The sequence below is a fragment of the Gymnogyps californianus genome, chromosome 4 (genome assembly GCF_018139145.2).
Source record: "Gymnogyps californianus isolate 813 chromosome 4, ASM1813914v2, whole genome shotgun sequence".
In the NCBI taxonomy this organism is placed as follows: domain Eukaryota; kingdom Metazoa; phylum Chordata; class Aves; order Accipitriformes; family Cathartidae; genus Gymnogyps; species Gymnogyps californianus.
In genome coordinates this window covers 53,629,361-53,652,060 of record NC_059474.1, presented here as the reverse complement: position 1 = coordinate 53,652,060, position 22,700 = coordinate 53,629,361, and the positions used below count along the sequence as shown (strand labels likewise).

The window sequence follows — 22,700 nt, the reverse complement described above, 5'->3', positions numbered from 1 at the left end:
GATTAATTCTCTTTAAAAAAAAAAGAGAAAAAGGTATCTTACCTTTGCAGAGTCATGTTCAAATTGCCTGTACATGCCTTGATCTTGTTTTGTGCTTCTAGATGAGTCATCCCGTCCGTGCTTATCCCATCGATGGTGAGAACCACATCACCTATCCCCACGTGTGCTCGGGCTGCCTTGCCACCATCATTAAGCTGAAATGTCACAAGAATGGTAAATGAGAAACTTGGATGGTTTATGTTTATATTCTCTGAACACAGGACCACAATACCTTATTCACGGTGCTATTTCATAGAAAGAAAAAAAAAAAGATATCTTTTCTCCTTTGTGAGTATGTCCCTGTGAAAGTTGCTGCACTATCTTTCTTTCTGGTGAAGCAATATTTATAGGTTCTTGTTCTCATTTCACTTGAATGACAGGAAAAGTATTGCACAGTATTGCTTATTTTTCAAAATCAAACTCCACTTCTGCTTTACTGGCTGGAAGCTGTGCACATTCACCAAGAGACACAAGCAGGGATAGGCACACACAGTTTCCTGGATGCCAAGTTCCAGCCTCTTCTCTCTTCATATATGAAATTTTTATCACAAGAGGAGAGAGGAAGGCTGTAAACCAGCTTCTTCCATTCTAGATTTTCCATCTAAACAATCTCTTCAAAGTTTATATATTTGCCAATGACAAATGTGCGTGGAAGACTTCATTAATAGTGAAGCTGACTTTTCCCCAGCTGCAACTACTAGAAAGTCAAAAGTTCAACATCACAGACAGACCCGTTACAGGACTTTGTTTTGCCTTTCTCTCAGTAGGTTTATAGCCTCCAGTGACCTGCAGTGCATTCAGACCAGAATAAGAAAGCCCTCTTGAGCAGTCTGCCTCTTTGATCAAGGTCACCGCCAAAGTTCAGCTCAACTGCCTTTGGTCCACTTGAATGAAATAGTCTTGCAACAGAAACCTTTGTAAAGTTCACGTTATTGACCCTGATTGAACAATAAATTAAACTTTTCATCTGATGCCACTGAATTTCAACTAGCTTCATTCCCAAGAACAGAAACAGAAATAAAGCAACACATGGTAAGAGCTACACACTGATTTATATCCCTGGTCCTCAATCTGCTAATCATTTTATAGCTGGCTGCAAAGAGCAGTCCTGGATGGTGCTAATTCCCTCTTTGTTTCCAGATGTATTTCTTGTCTTACAGCAGAGAAGTTGTAGCTGCTTGTGCTGTGCATACAGAACCTCACAACTCTCTCCTTTGCCTGCAAGCATGAGTCTGTTCCTTGAAGAAATTGCTATGTTTTTAGGGAGGTACTGCAAACAGCAGAATTACTTCATCTTTATTTCCAAAAGTGGAGTTCACCTTGGGCCACAATTGTGCTCTAGCAAATGACTTCTCAAAGGGAGGCAGAAGGCAGGCTTTCACCTCTGTTGTTTTTTAACTGCCTCTGGTTTAGTTCATTCAGTAGGGACCAAGAAGTTTTGGTTCCTTGTGGTTCCTTTTGACTATGACCAACCACAAAGTACAGTCACCAGTCTCCACACCATTCACTTCTGCAACAGGAGAAGTGAGGCTAGGTCTTGAAAACTGTCTGTGGCAGAGAGGTAGTAATACATGAAATACTAGGGACTCAGTCTTTGCATTTGTGTATGAACAGTTCCTTGTTGGTAAAACTGTGGAAAGTGTCCCATGAGCCTACCTGATATGGTTAAGGCTTTCCTAAAATCTCAGAGACTGTAACACGTGACAGCTGTGACACATGTATCGGAAGGCATCTGAAGACAAATACTTTAACTGAGGAAAAAGTATTGCCTAATGCTGCAAGACAAATGCAAATGCAGTACTCCAAAAAATGTATCATTTGACAACATACAGACCAAAAGCAGGAAATTTCACATTCAGTGCATCACAGCTGGCATTTTTCAACATCAGTCTACGTCCCACAGACATTTGCAGTAGCAATCTTTAGCAACTAAAAACAATAGCCAAAACTTCAAACAAAACCAGAAAAATTCTTCCATTTGGTGTTAATTCTATGCTAACAAATACATTATTCTCGTGAAAGGGGAGGCCTGAGATGTAGGAAGACTTGTCATCTCTTCAGATACAAAATAGCGGTCAGTCCCTCAGCATTGTGCGTCAACATAGCAATTTTACCCAGAGTTGAAACCGAGGGATACTAGTGAGGGAAAGTTAGCAAAGCAAGTCCTATTCAAGGAAGAAAAGTAGAAGACAAAGGAAAAAGGAGATGCACTGATGTCAGAAAACCTTTTTGACTTGCTAAATTCATAAGAATTACAACTTGTATAGTGCATCCTTCTACAAAAGGCTTCAACAACAAAGCCAAAATTCCTCCCAAATTTGGTGTTCATACCCAAGTTCTGAGCTAAGAGACCCGGTTACCATAAACACAGATCAGGGAACCCCACATGCATATAGAAAGCTATGACCAGCATAGCTATTTATAGGGAAGCTCCTCAAACGTTTGGGTGAGGGGTGGAACCTGCCATAAACAGATCCCTAAACCGATACGTTACAACATGCTGACATTTGTCAGCAAGGTCTGGAAAAGGGAAAGGAACGTAAGGGTGCTAAAAGCTAAAGGTCAAATGGATCGCTGTGCTTTGTGATTGGACTTCCCAAGTGAATAAAATCTAGCTTTCTCTGAACGTACGCAAATGCGCGTGATGCTCACACGTTGTAATTTGTGATGAAAAAAGAAAAAAGCAACCTACACACATTCAGCAGTAAGACTTCAAAAGCAGGCTTCAGGGTAACTATTTCATGGAGGGGTAGGGGGGCTTACCATCCAAAGAAGTGTAAAATAAAACAAACTAATAAATTAAAAAAACAACAACAACAAACTTTTTTGTTTGATTCTGGCGGCCAACACACAACAACCCACAACTAATCACTCCTAAACTGTTGCCTACTGGGGATGAAACTCTTTGCAAGCCCTTATGGAAGATAGCTGTAAAATCATTTCAGCAAAACCCAAGGCTGAAAATCCCTTAAAAATATGGCTGGAAAGCGCACCCTGGGGATGAGGAAAAACGCAGACAGGTCCCGAGAAGTGTGACAAGCCCCTGGCTGTGTCCACGAGAACTGCCATGCAGGCAGGGGACTGAATCTGCCTTATAGGTGAGCCTGTCAGGCACATCTGAACAAACAAATTACTGGACAAGAGTGTGAAGAACTGCATGGGCAGGGGGATGCCAGAGCAGTAATCTCCTTATCTAGATACAGTGGATAAGACTTCCAAATAACACCTACTGATTTCAGATAAGAGATCTGACTAACCAGGAGAGGTGAGGTTGATACTTCTAGGAAATCTCAGCCAGAGCACACGTCTTCCCTGAGAGTACTGGCCAGCATCCTTGGCTTGTGAAGCACCTATAATGAAGTGGGACTGAAGCTACAAGGGCAGAGTTCTACCACAGATGCAAGAGGAATATAATCACAAGAACAGGTATATAAAAATAAACGAACATCTGCACTGAACACAGCAGGAGGAACTGGAACATTTGAAATAATTAAGGATCTTTTCCAGACTGCAGACATATTTATACCACAGGAGCCTCAGTTTTGATACTTCTTAGACTCTGTAACTGTGCACTACCATTACAAACAATAAATTCATATACATACTGGGGATTACGTATGCAAAACTGCGTACATATTTGAACCAAAACTGCGTACATATTCGAACTAAAAGAAAGGTTCCCCATATTCCTTGTCACAATGGAAACTAACTCCATTTATTTCATTTTTTTTTTCACCTAGCTTTTAAAAATCCAACAGGTGCAGAAGATATAAAAAGATGTAGGTGCTAATACACAGGAAATTTTGAAATGGTATTTATAAATCGTTACTACTTTTGTACCGCAATTTTTTTTGTCCTGTATGAGTGATTTTGTTCTTAAACTGCAAATTTAACCTTAGCTTAGTAAAATTATCTGCCATCAGTCATGGGTGAACTACAGCATTACCTATGCTTAAACACAAGAAGACTAGTAAACTGATGGGCAAAAGCAAAAAAGCACCTAATGCTTAATTCCTAGTAGGAAAAAAGCATATCCTTAAAACATAGCTTTATTAAATGTACATGTGCAAACAAAAGGAATCAATGCAACAAGACGTATGCGCAGACGAGTATAGCATTAAAATTATAAAACTGGCTACCTATGAATCAAACTACCTACTAAGCACCACAAATATTCTTCAAATCCTTGATGGATCTGTTTTAATTCCGTATTTACAGTATCAGGCAAGTTTTTAAAACCAGGCATGAATTACAGCTACAAAACACAGGGGACTTTTTTTTGATGTTACACAGCAGACTTTAAAGCAACAAAATTGCCAAACCAGAAACGTTTCCTCCTACTTAGTTCTATGTCTCTCTATTCTGGGAAGCTCATTTGCAGACAGACGGGGAAGCAAGTAGGAGAGACGTTTCACGATCAGGCACCTGCTGAGGCCAATCGCTCCCGCAGCCCCCAGCAGCAAAAGCCAGCCTATGCCATCCAGAGATGCTCAGGACACTTTCTAAAACATAAATAAAATCATCCATCTGATATTAGATTTCAGTTTTGTTTGACCACAAAAAAAAAGAAAAAAATTTTTTTTGTTGTCCTTGTTGTTTTAAACATCAGAATTCCAAAACTGCAAATATTGTCCTAAAATATGTTCCAAATGGAGATAAAACAAAAGTAAAGCAGTTCTTGATCCAGGATGAGCTTCAAAAGCAACATTATAAAAAGTAATCTCAGCACAGTTCTACGCCTCAGGTTTTTAAAAGCAAACAGCCCAAAACACACTGGAATACAACTGTTTTCTTGAGCTAAATTTTAGCCAGCCTATTATTTTGTTTTGCAATAACCAACATTTAAAAAAAAATAGCGACAAAAATAGCTTTTTTACTTTTACTCTCAAGCTTTAATATTTTGAAAGATTCTTTCCAGGAAAATTGCATGTGTGCACATACATGTGCATCTATCTCTGAATCAATGTAATTTGCAGCTTAATTAATTTCTAATTAACATATAACTTTTTCCTCACATGACTAAGAAAACTTGACAAGCATCTCTTCTTTGAACTGTCATTATTTAACTTTTACGCAGTAATAAATTAAATACTTAAATTGCAGTTACTCATAAGACAAAGGTCTATTTGACTAGAGATGGAAGCTGCCTTTTATCTTTTCCACACTGCCTGCCTAGAATCAATGCTAGCTGCAACCAGCTCGTGTGATAGTGCATCACAACCACTTTCCCAAAGAAACTATTTCATAGTCTGACAGTAAATAATGTTCCCTCCCTCACACAAACATCCTTCAATGTCATCTGCAACTTTCTCTCAGAATGTAATTCATTGCTCCCAATTTAAAACTCCCTGGGCTATCTGACATCCCTCCAGCTTGATTTTTACCCCTCAAGCATTTCTGATACACAGCTGGCTATAGCAATTCAGTTTAAAGACATGCATAATCAAAGCAGAAGTCAATCAGACAGTGACCTTTGTATCATTACCACTCTTGCTTCTCTTTCAGTCTACATCCTTCCCTATAATAAAGTATTTTAAATAAGTAAAAAAACAAAACACAACACACCCACATACAGAAAGAACATTACAAGAGAACTCCGCAGAATCACAAAATAAGCAATCAGGCAACCTCTCTTTTATCAAATAATGCTCTGCCTTTTCACACAGATGTTCAAACCACAGGGGCTTTATCTCCCTGCTATAATACACTTTATGCTAATATTTACACTCATTACCTGTTACTACCTTTATTTATCCCTAGCCTCATTTCACCCGACCAAAGTACCACCTTGCGCCAATAGCCAGTATTTTAACAGCATGCTCTCAAACATACATAGAGCTCAAAGTATGCTAGAAAGCACCCCTTCAGTGAATTGCTGCAAGAGAAGAAGCCCTTACTGTATTTTTGGAGAACACAAGCTTGCCCCAAAACACACGGCAGGGGCACGCTTACGCTCTGTAGCTGCACCGGCTCCCTCACGCAAATCGCGCACGTCCGACCTGACTCCTGATGAGTGGCCCCAGCACCACGCAACCCGCAGGGGCGGCAGCACGGCGTGCTCGGGTCTGACGCCTGAACACCACGAGCACAAATAGGGTATTGCTGTGCTCCAGCGTGCCCTACCTAATGGGGCGGCTCGCCAAAGCCCTTCCTCACCTCCCTCCCTGCCGGGAAGGAAGCAGAAAACCAACTTACACGCCAGACTCCCAACAGGTCTGGGACACTTAGGGTCCAGCTTACCACTTCTGCATTAAAAAAAAAAAAAAAAAAGAACCCAAAACAAAACAGAGCCATGGGAGCACCTGCTCTTTGTGGCAAATAAGCTTCCTCTGCGCTCAATGGAAACTGAGAGTTGTATCATATGCCTCACAGCCTTTACAACAGCAATATTATTCGCATAGCCAACATTAGCCAGCCAGCCTCAATACTTGCTTCCAAATCAAGGACGTACATGCCAATTTTAAAGTCCAGATCAAATTTATACAGCTGAGTTATAAGAACCCTAATGCAGGGTTTGCAGTGGAAACTGCTGACACAACCAGCTATAAATGGGGTTATGAGACAGTCCTGCAGATAAGCTAAAGGTTTTCCCCAAACCAAGCAAGGATCAAAATTAGCTTAGGTCAAAAAAATTCTTTTGATTACCAGAGTATTTTGCTATGTATCACCACCAGGAAACCCTGCCCTCACCTCGCTCCACGAGGCTGTAGTCCCACTTGCTCCTGTAAGTTTTCACTTCCCTCCTTTTTCTCCCCATAACTTTAAAGGTGCTTCCAGACTGTTATAAAGCTGTAACCTAAGGCGTGCACAGCATGCCAATAATCATTAAAGATAATGTGTAAGGAAAAAAAAAAAAGTATAAGGCAAAGTACCAATCATACTTTTTGGTCTAGCTGTGGACCCCAACAGCAGATACCACCCCAGTCCTGGCGAGAGGGCTACCCATGCCTCCTGGCCTATCCTCCCAGGTCCTCCCAGCTTTGCTTCATCCCTTTCCCTCCATGCACAGCAGCTCCCTTGCTGTGGCGCGGCAGTGGCTTGGCTGAAGCAGACCGAAACCAGCCCTTCGACACATCGTAGCCCATGGGAAAAGGATGGGGAGAACCCACAGGCATTCAGCCATTTTGCCAGCAAAGAACCCACAAAACCATCTCTCGTATTTCATTCTCAGTTCTGCTACTTATCCTCAGCAGTAACCCTGACAACAACTTATATTTTAATGTGATTGAGCTGTGTATCCCTGTAGTCCCACATTCAGAAATTATGTCAAACAAAAACTAACACAAAGTTTGAGTTTTCCCTCTACACAAACATGGCTGAGCATGCCTGTGGGTTCATGTTTTAGGAAAAAGACAAATGGTTTCAACCTTCTCTCTCTTCTTCTTAGAATTTTTCTCTTACTGTATTTCAACCTTTAATATTTATCTAATGCCCTCCACAAAAAAAAATTTAACTTGCTTTTGCACTTTAAATGAACTGTGGCACACACCCACCCACCACTCTATCCATCCTTGCATGCACCAAACACAGAGCTACGCACCTACAGAGGAGCACGAGAGGACACTAGCTGCTAAAAACAGAAGAGGCACCATGTAGTGCAAATTACTCTTACACACAATTGCATCGATGCAGAAAAGGATCCAAAAATATAAATTAGGTTTACAAAATAGGGTAACTGCACAATGCATAGGCCTTTTGGATACGTGCTCTTTTATTTTTCAATCAACTAACACTGAACAGATCAACTTGAATGCCAGAGGAGTGAAGCAGAAGCAGCAGCTCTCAGCTTCCCTCGCTTGCCCCAGAACAGGTTGTTAATATGCAGGAACAGTTTCCACATGCCAATGCCAGAAGGGTTATTAGCTGGTGCCATCTCTCACTTGTCACGGCTTGACTGGTCATGGTTTCCTTGCAGCTCTGATCTTCCATGAGCAGGTTTCACCTTTGCTACCTCCCCCCTTCCCTTACGACAGTCCAACTGCTGCAGGATGTCAGGAAGCAGAAACAACTTCACGAAAGGTGCCTTCAGCTTTAGTTTTTGACATAACACCACTACCTCATCATTACTGCAAGTTCAGCAGCAGTTATCAGAAAGGATGATCCCTGCTTTTGAACTTGCCAGTGTGAAAGGGAAGCAATTAACTATACATACAGCAATAAATTCTGACATAATTCATGTATTTTAAATGTAGCTTAAACACTTTAAGCATCTAGTCTTGCTTTTCCAAGCCACTTGAAGCATTGAAGAGAACAAAGAGGTGAAAAGATTGTCACTGAGACGGGGTGGGCAATACTTCCTGAATAACAGGAGACAACTATGTTCTGATTTGAAGAAGAAATAATGTCACAACATCAAAAAACAAGTTGTCAAAAAGACTACGGCAAAATAATTCAGACATCATGGCTAAAATCGTATTTGCAGGAAGAACGTGGGCAATTCCAAAAAATATATGCTTTCCAAATACTTAAGTGATGGAAAATGATTTACAGTCAAGTGCCAGAATGTCTGCAGATATTTAAGACCCTAAATTAGTAGCTTTCACTAAGCCTTCTCTCAAGGAGCTCAGTCGTGTTTTCATGCTGCCAGTGTGCCTTAGAGCCCTATTTATTTTAACTGGCTGTCTTCTCTCTGAAGATTATTCTTCTGTTCAGAGAGTTTACAGAACTAATCCAAGTTTCTCCCTGGGAGACTATATGCCAGTGGGTAAAAATTACTGCCTACTTAATTTCTTGGAGAGACAGAAAGAGGAAATGGAATGAAAGTGTAGCTAGAAACGCAACGTAAACTTTGTACAGCTGCTTTAGCTTTTGGGAGCTGCAAGTCTGTAGAGTCTCTCCTCCAATGGTGGGGTTGGGGTTTTTTTGATGGCCAACACAAATTAACTCTACAACCAAAGCACACGATTACCTGGGACTGCTGACTAAGTATCACCTTAGGAGCTGCATGATTTGCGTCAGAAGAGAAGTTTCAATTGCCTGTCTCATTTGGAATAAACAGTTTGGAAAGTTACTTACTAAGTTTTATTGCTAGGGCCTCCTGAACAAACCCAAAACAAAGCAGAGCTAGTTTTCTCTAGTGGAGCTTAAGTGTGAAGTGGCGAAAGGGACCGAGCTCAGCTTCTTCCAAAGAAGAAATTCATTTCCATACTGTAAAGGCCATACATATGAAGATGTCTGCAGAGCGTATAATGGTGTACTTCCTCCCTTCTCTAAACAGGGTTATTTTTATTCATTTATAGATGATAAAATTAGTTCACCTAACTGAACATCCATCTCCTTAATAACCTTAGTAGCCCAATATGTGGCATCTTGTTTTCATTAGGTTTTCACGGTCTATGATTTAGTCCCTCTTAATGGGATATACCTTTCCTGCATGAAACGTGATGCAATCACCCCATGCTTTCCAGAACATCCAGTTTAGGAATACAAATAGAATAATATGTTATACTGTGTAATTTAAAGGTATTCTGATTTTTTTGCCTTGGAGTCCTTCTCACAGGAAAAAGAGCAGCTTCATACATGGCAGCAGTGAGAAGGAAATGCAACTAATGAAGCAGTCCCACATGTGAAAGCAAAGCAGAGAGAGCGTTAAGTGGGGAAGCGTGAACTAAAAACTCATCTGACAAAAACTAACAGTCAGTGGCAAGAAAACGCTACTACAAATTGAATCCCTCATGCTACGCCAGCCGTTGTGTGTTTCTGGATAGGAGAAAGTGAAACCAGGCATGCATAAACACGTAGGAAACAACCCACTTGCTTCAAAGAATTGAGATAATGATAAGCTGCACCACATAAGTAAAGAGGAAAATGGAGGCAAGTTCAGACACTGCGAGTATTGCTTATTGGCACAAATCATCTGTCCAGGGAGCACAGCTCACCTGAATGCCATCCCAAACTGGCACTCTGCAAAAGCTGTAGAAGTCCACTTTCAAGGTGAAACCCAAGCACAGCAATGAGAGCCATCACATCCACTCCCTACAGAAAGTTTTGCCACATTTAGGAGTCACATATTAAAAAAAAAAAAACCAAAACAAAACAGCAAGCAAATTCTGTTAGCATTATAACCAGCAGCTGAAAAGGCTGGGGACTCAGAACTACAATTCTGCCAGCTCTCCTTTGAGCATGCAGCTCGGCACCCAAGGAGAAAGTGCAGATGAAATGCATCAAGATGCAGAAGCTTCTCAACCATGCTACATCAATAGAGGGTTCACATTTTAAGTATAAAGGCACTAACACTTATGGCACGTTCCTTTGGTAACGTGTAAGAAAAAGGCAACCTTAAACATGTGAAAGAAGAGAACTCATTTCAGGTAAATAAGCATGCTCTGAAGTGCATGGAAAGTAACAATTAAACCAGTTATGGCTAATACGCTGATGGTCCTGAGACCTACTCCAGATCAATGAAAGCACAGTCCTATATGTACGTGCCTGTATTTAACGCAATGGAGAGAGAACTCCTCAGGATTAGTCCAACGCAAATTTCTAGCACAAAGAAATAAAACAGGAGACATTAGTAAATCCTAGTGGATATCTTGCCTTTTATACGCCAAGGGAATATTATAGCAGACATTTATTTTAAGCCAGACTTACTGGCTAAAACCCCAAAGTATAAAATACTGCAGAAAAAAGTCCAATAAAAAACCCTCAGAAAACAAGAAACACATTTTAAAGGAGTTGCGCATTGTTTAATAAATTCATACCAGCTGTTTATAGCTAAGACACAAAAATCTTTATCACAAGCTAATAAAGCTCATGAGAACATATAACAATTTCAAATTTAATTTTCCATTTTGAAATTACATACATATATATACACACACACAACACTGTTTTAGTTTACTTGACTTTAAACATCACTTTTACATGATTTGTTTATACAGTTCCAGGTGTGTTATACAGTTCCAGGTGTGGGGTTTACATATATAAATAAATGTATATATAAATGTAAAACACTGGATATATTACTATAGATGGTGTTATACACATATTCTTTAAGTAAATATTTATGTATAAATATTTATTTTATACACACACTTATCTATATAAATAAAAAGGCATTTGTCCCCTCTGCTGGGGACCTGTGCAAAAAGACCACATGAAGATTATCAGCATTTTTTTTTTTAGGCAGCACATGACAAAAAGCAGTTGTCCAGAGAAAACAGGAAGCTATTCAGGACAAATACTCTGACTGCAAATTGAAGACCCCCATTTTAAGTAAATTCTCCTTACAATTCGATTGCTAAATGCATTGCAGACATTTAAGACTGAACATAAACCCACGCGAAACTTCCTTACTAAAGCTCCAGAGAGGAAAATGCTAATGTACTTGTTGCCACTATGGACTTCGTCTAAATTTCTTGCTACTGTATTTTAACAGTCTTCTGAGTTTTGCTGCTGAGAGTTGCACTGCAACTGCTAATCATAATAACCTAAAGTCCGAGTTATGCCACAACCTGTTATTTCTTACTTGGACATCTGGAGATCCAAAAGTTACACACACAACTAAACAATGAATAAGGCTGGTTTTCAAATAGCTCTGAAAAACCAATGAAGAAAACTCAGCCCTTCAAATTTACTCCCTGCAACAGTCTATCACTTGCTCTCAGCCTATCACTGTGCAGTGGAAAGTGTCCGGCCATTCAAAGCCTCGACTTGCAGAGGAATCCTGTAAAATAGAGCCTGGTAGTCATGTTAGCTCTCTGGTGACTTTTTCTTTTTTTTATTTTCTCTTTTTTTCTTTTTTTTTTTTTCTTCCCCATTTGTACGTGATGATCTCCAAGCTCCATACTACCAAAACTAAAATCAGGACATTTCAAAATTAAGATTCAGAAAAAGAAATCCTCCCTAAATATTCATTGTAAAGTCTACTTCATTAACACATCTAAGGAAATAAAAATTTAAATAATTTACAGTCTTAAATTTTAGGACTAAAAACAAGACTGCTCTAGCATTCTGAAAAAAAAAAATCCAATATGCACTGCTGGCAATACAACATCAAAACCCAATATCCATTCATTTCTCCAACTTGGTCCAAGACAGATGGTATGGAAAGCCTGCAGGTTGGGGTTTTTTGTTTGTTTTTATTATTGCTTATAACGGTACAAAATATTGACCACTTGCATAGGAGTCATTGGCCTCCATGTGATTTACACTCTTCTCATAACCTCTAAGACCTACATACAGCCTCTTGAATGCCTCCAAAGCTATTTAAGAATAAAAGCCTGACCATCACACAAGCAGGAGGCTTTTGATAAACGTGATGATAAAGCCTACCTTTATGCCTGCTAAATCCGTGCAATTTCTTTTTAAGCATGGCACTTCAGGTTTTTTCACTGAGTACCCAACAACAACAAAAAATTTTACTGTAGGAGGACTCATGCTAGATTTCAAATAATTTCTAGAAATAAATGGATTACTTCTAGAACTGCTGGAAATAACACTTTGGAAGACTTTTACAAATAAGTAAGTAAATCAAAATCAGTACTTAAATTGTTTTTTTCAGCTTGCTTTTGCTTGAATTCTGCATCAACAATACCAAATGAAGAGCAAAGTTTCTGGCCCTTATAATAATGTCCTTTCTGACCATTATTTTGGCAACAGCCGTGATGACTTGTTCTGTCTCGCCATACTACCCTGAACGTTACTGAATTTTGTATACCTCAAGGTTGTGTAGGCCACTCACAAGCAAGGCTCTCGTAAAAGCTAGGAGCATGAGTGATTACGTACCCTTTGGCAGAAGAAAGACAGGAAAGATATTTTCAAATTAAAAAGGTATTCAGAATAAATCATCAGGGATGTTCACTGCTGAAAGCTTATCCTCAAAAGAGATTCTCTGCATCAGTCCGAATCCAATAAAAAGTACGCAACTAACACAGACTCTCGAAAGCAATGAAAATCTCTTCATCTACCTAGAAAAAAAAAGGAAGTGAGAATATCCAAGAAACATCTTGGAAAGTGGGGCAGGAGAACTGTCCTGGCAGGGCTACTCTGCCTTCATGCTTCTTCCTGCTTGGAGGCTTACCACAGCTGGGACTGCTGGCAAGGTGAATACTGCCACGCAGGAGATGCCAGTGCCTGTTGCCCAAGGTGGGGAGGATGGCAGAGCAAGCCTTCACTGCAAGCCTCCCCACCATCCGCTCCTTCCCCACAGCTAACAGCAAGATCCATCCATCAGCTGTGACTAACGTTCAAAACCATAATTTAACAAGACACATAAGCATATAACTCACTTCAGTGGGACATAAGACTTTGTTGAGCAGTAGTGCATTGAATGTTTCCAAAACAGCTCTTCAAGACAAAAGAAACCAACTTTTGGCTGCAAAACTTGGGATGGGGGGAGGAACCCAACCAAGCAAAACTACCTCTATACACGGAGGTGAGACAGGGAATGCACAGTTTCCAAATCCGTTGAGGCTCCACCTTTAGTTTATGGGAACATTAAAAAAAAAAAAAAAGGTAGAAATATTTCAGTCCTGTCCGTTCTCCCCCTCCCCAAACATCACCAGCCAGGATAAGATGCGTTATTCAAAGGCCATCACAGAGTCAGGCTGGCCACCAGAACCAGAAGGGTCCGATGGCTTCCCACCCAAGACCACCATTCAAGGTGCACTTTATTAACCACCAAACAGCAATAGCATCCCCCGTCCTGCTTCTGCAGGTGGAAGGCAGGAACAACCACACGCATGGAAGCGGAAAGTGAGACTTAATGTGCAGCCAGTGACCTTTGGCAAGCAATGTCCTCATGTCATATGAGCTGGTGACATCAAGGGTTCACGTCACTCTGATCCTAAAATGCACCGTTTGCATATTTACTGCCTGTTTAACAAACCAATTTTAGGGGAAAGCTTTTTCCTCATAAATATATCATTTTTATTCAACCAGTTTCTAAAAGCCAAATGGGTTCAGTGGGACAATGAAAAAGCTACAGAAGGATCCGAGCTCTTCACCCAGCCATCCGTCATGCCTTTCTTGAAATTAACAGCTTCATACATTCCTCTCCGGCCACCTATTAGAAGGCATCAGATATCTTAAAATTATGCAACCTACCAAAGGGAGGACCTAGATTTACAGCACATGTCCCTGAGCAGCTCTTCCAGAGACTGAACGGTCTGGAAGCATTTCATACCTCTCGCTAGTGTTCAGTTACAGCCCGTACCTCTAATCCACTAAAAGGCTTGCTGTTCCAGGGAGCACAGGGATGTTTTCTCTGTCTTCTAAGCTGCTAGATTTAAATAGCAACTTAGCACAATTACAGCATCCAAAGTATGTTTAGGTATGCTGAGAATATAGTGTTTTCATATATTAATAAGAACAAGAGCACATTGTGATAAGAATTTTGAAGAAAAGCATTAGCACTGACATGGCTACAAAAAATATTAAGATCTATCCTTACTTGAATTTGATACTGAAATTATTTTAATATGCATGAATTCTCACTTGGAAGTTTTATTTCACTCACATAAAATAATTCAAGCTAACCTGGAACAATCACATGCAAGCTAAACTCCTATTAATATCAGTAGGAGTCTTGCAGTTGGTTATAGGGAGAAATGAATCCTGAACAAGAACGACCTGCAATATAGTTGGAGATGCTTTTTCTTTTTTCTTCCAGCTTTCCAGTAAGATTGTCCTTAAACCTCTTCGGGCACTAACTGGAGAAGGATGTAATGCCTTTTTGTACACCACAGTATTCCGATCTCTGTGCACTATGCTACAAGTCACCAACTCAAACAAGTCACGTGGGCACGAGAACTGAAGGAAGAGATGAACATTTCTACAATCTCTTCTTGACCAAAAATGAAGAATGCACTAACAAAGTTACTATTTAGTAGTTCAACAGGGCCATTATTTCACCTTAGGTAAAATACAGCCTCTTTCAGAAGAGACTTGTTATCCAAGTCTTCTTGCAGATTACAAAAGTACCTTTTGCACTGCTTTTTGAGTGCAGAGATGAAGAACGAAAGCAAACCATACAAGCAAGAGGGCACAACAAGCATGACCAAAGCAGGAAAATGAATAAAGCTGGAAACCTTGGAAGTAAAACATCTTCTCAGAAACATACCTTCATTTCCACTTACAAGCAAGGTGAGAATACTAGGTTAGTGTGGCTTTACAGGTTTTTCTCTTTTCCCATTCACATAAGGACACCTGTGACCTGGCGGGGCAATCAGGTCAAATGAAGACACTGAAGTTCCTTCTCACAACACATGTATTACTTGGAGTGTGAACTGACATGGCATTAGCGGTTTTAACCTGGATTTCTGTTCCTTACCACAAGAAAACTCATGCAACTGGCAGTCTCTGTTCCAAGGGAAGGATTTGAGTGAGTAAGTCATTACAGAAATACAGAGCGCACAGGTCTGAGCACGCTCCATGAGACCGTGACACCAAACTGCAGATTTCGGCAGAGAACTCTCGTTGATGTTATGCAAACTTTGGGCCAGATATTATTAGCAAGACACTTGGGTGACAACACACCCTTACAGATCTGATATCAACCAATTGATTTTATACTTAACCCTCCTCCCCAATGCAAGACCCCCCAAAACCCTACTACCTCACACAATAGTCCAGAGACAGTGACTGCATTAATGACTGCACTTCTAAAGAGTTCGATACAAAAGGCTCAGTGTTCACACCAGTAAAGCAGAAGGCAACAGTCTCCTCCAGGGCCACACACTGAGCGCAGCATGTTGCTGCACGTGTTCCTAAAGACTGGGAAATAGCAGCATCCAAACCAGGACTTTTGGGGAGGGGAAGGGCAGAAATCGGAGTCTTGCAAATGTTTCTAAATAAATGCATGAACATGGTAAGCAGACGTGGAGGATGACGGATATGGGTACTTCAGCACTCTCACTAGGATGCTTATTGACTGGAGCAGCAGTAACAGGGTCAGTCCTACCCTCCCTTGTCTGTATGTGTGTGTGAGCTTCCACTACGACTGCTAGCGTAAGAAGTCACTTATGCAGCAATGAATGGATATTTGTTAGCCCGACCAAGAGTTACTGGCCAAATGCAACCCTGTGTCAGAGTCACAAAAAGAATTCCCATCTCACATTAGGACCAGTCACCTGGTGACTTCAAAGTCTCCGTCCCAGGTGTCTGCCCCGCTAGCTCCCAGATGTGGATGGCATCCCCAGGAGAGCAGCGTTCCCAAGGGGACAGGCCCTCGCTCATCCACGAGAGCCAACAGCCCAGCCACTCTCCGTGCCTCCGGGTATTTTGCCACCCCGGAGCACCTGGAGGACCTCAGTCTCCCATTTACAGGAGCTTCTTACTAACACGAACTTCACAAAGTGTTTAATTACCTCTGAAGCGCTTCTCTCATTAACTAAACAAACTAAATGTGCCAAGGGAAAGACCAGCACTGGCAGCACTATATTTTGTAGCAATGACTCATATTGAAGAGCACGGTATCATTAAGTCAACTGCTGAAAAAGTTACATTTCAAGCCCTTCAGATGCATAAGCAAACCGAGTTCACTCCTTCAACCTACAGTGCTTAACTGGAATGAGGAAGCTCAAGCCTTTAAGAATTGAAAGCATATAAAATTCAAATAAAAGTGACAGCAGCACAAGATGTGTACCAGGAGAGAAAGAGCTTCTTCCACATTCCTATTAAATTGAGAGGGGGGAGTGGGGGAGGGAATATTTTCTGAATAAACAAAGCTTAAAGCAGAACATGATCTTTCTTTTTTTCTTCCAGACTAGACCAAGATACCAATGCAAACAAAAATTAAAAGAAATACCAAGCAGACATATGAAAATCCCAGTGCAGCTGAAAGCTTGCATTCAAATGTCAACATGTATAGTGATTAACCTGCCTGAGGTTACACCAGACCTCCCTGCTTCTCTGATACCGTCACATGTGTTTCCTAAACACTAACCACAGTGCTCGCTGAACATAAAATAGCTGTCATTCCTCCCCCTGTTGCAGAGAAGACACAGGCAGGCTGGTTTTCATCATCCTGAGGAGTACAAGACTGATGTAGCAACTCAACAGCAGAAGGGGCAGGTTGGAACAGCAGCAATCAAGTATAATCTGCTGGAAAACAAAATAACTTGTCACATTCATCAGAGTCTGCTAATTACAGCTCAGAGAAGAGAGGGCGACCCAGACCACTGCATATAAAATGCTGCACAAGAAGATAAAGGAAGGTAACAAATATTTACTTCCTCCGCTAAGTGAAGCGTTACTAGTCAGATATGCTGTGTAGCACCTCCCTTTATATCACCGAATCTAACATAGGTCAGTAACAAGTGAAAGTTAATTTCCCAGCACAGATGGGGAAACCCTTATGTCCCTGGGGTGGGATTAGGCAAACCTCACCAAACCAAAACAAGAACGTGCTCTAACTTCCAGTTTATACAATTAAACTCGACACTTTAATAACACAATGCCCTGCAGTTACAGGTAGTTCTCCTGGAAACCAAATTTTTAGGATACACATATCCCTAACACTAATTGAAAAGCTGATGGTATTACCCAGCAAAAATGAAAACAATACTGTGCCTTCCTACTCAAGGTTATTGGAGATAGGGCTGAGGAGCTCTCTGAACCGTAAAGGCAAAACTCGCGATGCTGGAGGAAACACCCCAAGATTGGAAAAGAATTTTGAGTAACGTTGTGAACCACATAAATACACATCATTACAAAGGCAATACAAGGAAAGCTCCTTTTAGTTTCTGGGACGCATCGCATGAAGAAATTAGTACTAGTCACACAGCTCACCCACACTGTCCCCCAGTGAAAAACATTTTTATTTATTTTTCCAACTAATCTGATCTTTTTTGGTTGATGGAATGATACCTTTACTGGCATAAAAGTCCTCTGGTTTAGTTCTGCATAATTAAATACTTTTAAATACTGTTTTCAAATTTTAAATATCATCCAGTCAAGACATTTTAATATAGTTGCTCAAAAACCTAATTTTGGTCAAACACTGTTGCCCCTACATGAAACATCTGGAAGTAAAAATAAAATCACTCTAGCCTAATTTAGTGCCACCAAAGACAGTAGGGTGGTAAGAAACAGGAATGAGAATGCTCACAGTCATTTATCTACAGACAGATACGTCGTAGGAAAGGAGAGCTTTTTCTCCAGAGCTGTCACTTCAATTTGGTTTTAAAAAACAAAACACAAGTCTGATTAAAAAAAGAAATGGAAGAGCAAGCAATAGGGGAAAACCTCCAAAATGGACACAGGCGCCCCAGAGCCTACGTGTTGAACAGTGAGCTCCAACTGTGGTGTGGGCTGCTCAGCGAGGGTCTAAACTTTCATCTAGTACTCGGGGGAGATGAATGCAAGTTATTTAAAACCCCGGCACATCGAGCTGGCATGTCACTTTAATACACTGTCTATAGATTATGTTACAGCTCTGCTTTATAATGAACCTTTAGCTTCATCTCCAGCTCTCCGGCAAAATGGAGCAGGCAGAGGGCCACAGCTTTAGGGTTTTAAGAATTACGGGATTTAGTTAATGCTTCTGCCAAATCCGGATGTGCAGAAGTATCCCACGGCAGTGAAAAATGCCATAGGTGCTTGGCAAAGGGTCTCAGACTGAACAGAGAGAAAATTTACAGTGAATAAGTAAAACAAACTGAGCTTGCAACTGAATTTAACTGTGATTTACAGACTCCCCATCTGATTTACAGCCTCAGTCTTCACTGGTTTCTAAGTGTGAACAAAAGCCTCATTTTAATGCAGAAATAAGAAAAGCATCCAGGTATCCACCTGAAGTATTACTTAGCAAAAAACCAAAGGGCTTGGGTGCTTTCCCAGGGCCAGCCTCAGCCAGTGATACGAGAAAATGCAAGAGGGCAGAAGAGGTAGGGCAGGGAGAGCACCAGTGCTGCGCCTGGAGGGCTGGGGACGCCCATACCAACGGCATGCATGTGGCATGCCGCGCAGAAACCCGGGTCAGGCACGACGGCAGGACGAGGGACAGGCTGTCCCATAGCAATGGCATTACCCACACACAAACTTCACGTTGAAGGGCAACACAAAAACAGAACAAAGCACTGAAACATTGCAGACCACTGCTGCTTCATGTGGTACATAAACGCTGTGCTTCCATCAGGTACGTAGAATATAACAAACAAAAGGAGAAAAGAAAAGGGAGACCTTTGACACTCATTTGTAAGTGGTATTTAAGTTGACAATGACACTCATCACTCCTTGTTTGAGACCCCAGTGAGGAAAGGGGCTCGAAAACACACAAACCATGTTGGTTTTCACAGTAAATTCAAGCACAATTTAGAAATTGCCATTTTTTGCGATGCTGCCAGGTAGGAGAAGGGTCAGGCCATAGTGAACCACTGCATGAATGAAGCTGCCCTACAGGACATGGCCTGAGCCACACCTTCCCCAGGAAGGTGCCAGCACAGACACTGCTTTTCTTGGGAGAAAGTTTTTGATCCTGGACCAAGGGTTGCAGTGGGTGCTTACAGAGACCGAACCTGCCTCAAACTGAGCAGCAATGCTCAGCTATATATATATATTTTGGTAATAGTGCTGTGCTGAAAATTTTTTAAAGGCATGACCCCCGCAGATATTTGTTACCACCTCTGTTTCAGGGCTGTTATGCATCAATAAAAAGCTGTACTAAGGAAACCACCTCTGATTTCTCCTTCTCCAAGCAAGGCCTTGCATGACAGTTTTCCAGTGCCTGCTGGCAGCAGGTCAGCTTGTACTTTGAACAAAAAACCTTAGTGTTGCAACATCTCTCTCCTCATCATTCTGCAGCACTAACATAAAACATGCACAGACATATGCACATACACATTTTTGATGTCTACATTAAAACCTAATAAACATAAAAGCCTACTTATGTCAACATGAGTCTGTTGTCCTTGCAATAACTTACAAATTGGCTTTTGAAGAACTTCAAGACATTCTTGACAAAAGAAAATAGTGTCCTAAATAAAGTTTCAAAGTCCATTAATAACTCAAAACATTTTCTAAGGAGAACCAAAGTAAATTTTTCAGTGAACTGCTGATGAGGAAGAGCTTGTTGAAAGACATCTCATCCTGCCCTCAAGGGTGTGACTATTTGTATTTTGGTCCTTGGATATTTTTATTATTTTTTTGTAGCCTGGCTCAAATACTCTAAGATTTTCTTTTTTTCCAATGTGAAAATATTTGAGGTCTGAGGAGAGCTCCAACTCTTAGAAGAACTGGAGGAGAGGAGGCAAAGAGAGGAACAAATTATAGTTTCAGCAGCATTCAAAACCAGCAGTGAAATGGAAGGGCAAGGCATATTTGCAAGAATAAAACCACCTTCTTATTTCAGCTTTGCTATAAAGGAAAAAAGAAAAAAAAATAGTAGCTTTTCAAGCAAGAAAGGAGAGTAAAGAAAAAAAGTGGCTTTAGCAGAGAAACGTTTACTGAGTAAAACACAGCAAAATGTTAAAGTTCTGGGCTCAACATTGCATTTTTTAATAAAAAAAACCTGTTAAAGCAGGTTAGCCGAGTAAAACTTTTAGATAAGACTCTCCATCTGCTGTCAGAAAAGAAGGTTTACATGCTTTTCCTCCAGGCACTGTCATCACTACAGCGTCCATCCATGTGCCGAAGGTGGGACCTCCAAGCAGCATTTCAGTGCTCCTCACTGCTCTGTCTCCAGAAAAGCCCTCTGTATTGCAGCAAGTCTGCGTATCGGCGCGCTGAGAAAGCTGTAACTGTAATCTGTCAAGCTGAACTATTTATGCTTGCAAAGTTAGTATTAAGTGCCCAATTGGAGAAGAAAAGGAGTAGAAGGTAAAATCATTATGGTGATTGCTTAGAGTAGGCAACCGCTCCAGACTGTGCGTATGGATCCCAACACCTGCGTGTCTGAAAGCTTAAAATTCAGCACCTGCTTAGATATTAAAGCACGATGGGCACAGTTGACTAGAATCAGGTATTTGCCCACAAACAACACAAAATTCCTCATGCAGCCTGAAGAAACATAAAATATTCACTCAACAGCCAAGCCAGCTCTATTCCATATTCTTCACTTGTCTGCAGGTTTCTGAAGCCAAAACACATTAATAGAAGTGAGGAAAATTCTCTTGAAAACAAAGGTTCTATTCATCACTTATGAAAATATTCATTTACTAGCATCAAAATACATTTTAACATGTGGAAAAAACAGGATTGTCTAAGCTTTTTTCTAAGCAGTAACTCTTTGTAGGCAGACTTCTGTTTGACCAGGAAATTTATGAAACTCTGCTAAGATATACAGGAAACGTCAACAGCATTGCAACAAATACACAAAGTGAAGCATTTTTCCAAGTTTCGCTTCAGACTTTGTTTCGGATTTGGGATAAATTCCCTTCCACGAGTTGCACTGTCCCAATTAGCTGCAGCGTGCAAGTCTGGGGTGTCCTAGGAAATGCCCCAAGAAGCTTGGGGAGGAGGCAGCCCCCCAGTGGAGCTCTGCAATGCAGCAGAGCTGGACAGCACGAGCTCCGTACCCAGAAACAACATACAGGAAATGCTCGAGTAAATTACTGTCCGGGTGAGCCAAAGGAGGAAAGTTCAGGGGGTATTAACATTTTTTTGTCTGATGAGAAACAGACTACAAAAGGTATGAGAAACAGATTTGTCACTATACAGCTTTCCACACGTATCCAGCGGCCAGAAATGCTAAACGGCACAATTAAAAAAGGAGGCATCATGCCAGCTGTCATATTCCTGTATATAGAGAGTGAACGAAATGAAGAAAGGAAAAGATATTAAGGTTAGAGTTTCACTTAAGGGGAATGCACTAATTCCATTTTTTTTCTCCACAACGTGTTAGTTAAAAATCCAAAAGCTAGTTTAACTTACAATATAAAGCCCATTCTTACACTGAAATTCAGTTTTCAAAGTAAATGAGTTAGACATGCAGATGGCCAATCGAAATTATGTCTCAGTGATAACTGTGGAGTACTGTGCTTACACATTTGTTACATTCTGCTCTCAGTTACCTCATTTTAAACAATAGCATACGGAGACATAAGGTACATATTGCAAACATCATTCTTTTTCCTCTGCAGAAAGAAAACATGAGTTTACCTGTATTACAATCCTGTACAGTCTACAATAACTAGGCCCAGCCCAGATATTTATGCAACATGATATAGATCTTTTCCATACTTTCTTCCAGCATCTTTATGTTTTAGTGCCTTTTTAAAGTATTACAAATCAAGCAATATATTTCCTACATATCTTCAAGAGAGGTTCAGGTTACTATTATCCACATATCTACTTATTCTGTCATTTCCTCAGGATCTTGCCTGCCATGCTCCATCCCCTACTTCCAAGGATTTCCCACACATGACACATACTTGTTAAAACAGCAGCAAACACAACAAGCAAAGAAGCTTTCTGGAGTAACACACATTTTTCACTGCTAAAGACTTGTCTCCCCCAGATCCGAAGAAACCAGTGAAGCTGGTCCAGGAATTCTTGAAGGACAAAGGAAGCCCAAAGCTTTATTCATTAAAGGGCTTATTGCACATAGCATAGCAGTTTGTATTCAGCACACTCATGATGGACAAATTAGAGAAATAAGTGTACGTATTCATCCTCCATCTTTTTCATCTGGATATACTGCAGGCAGAAGAGACCCACCACCCACCGCTTTCCATCCACAGCGCTCAACCTCGTTATTTCACCACTGCATAGAACAGGGTACT

The 22,700-nt window shown here is 40.8% G+C and overlaps 1 protein-coding gene across 6 annotated transcripts in view; it reads right to left on the bottom strand.

Moving 5' to 3' along the window:
* PDLIM5 (PDZ and LIM domain 5) overlaps positions 1-22,700 on the bottom strand; it is a 135,081-nt gene that overhangs the window by 93,469 nt on the left and 18,912 nt on the right. For all 6 annotated transcript variants that reach the window (XM_050896238.1, XM_050896239.1, XM_050896240.1 and 3 more), the window contains exon 3: positions 43-194. In XM_050896238.1, the coding sequence (XP_050752195.1) occupies positions 43-194 (152 nt within the window). The remainder of the gene's footprint in view (positions 1-42; positions 195-22,700) is intronic.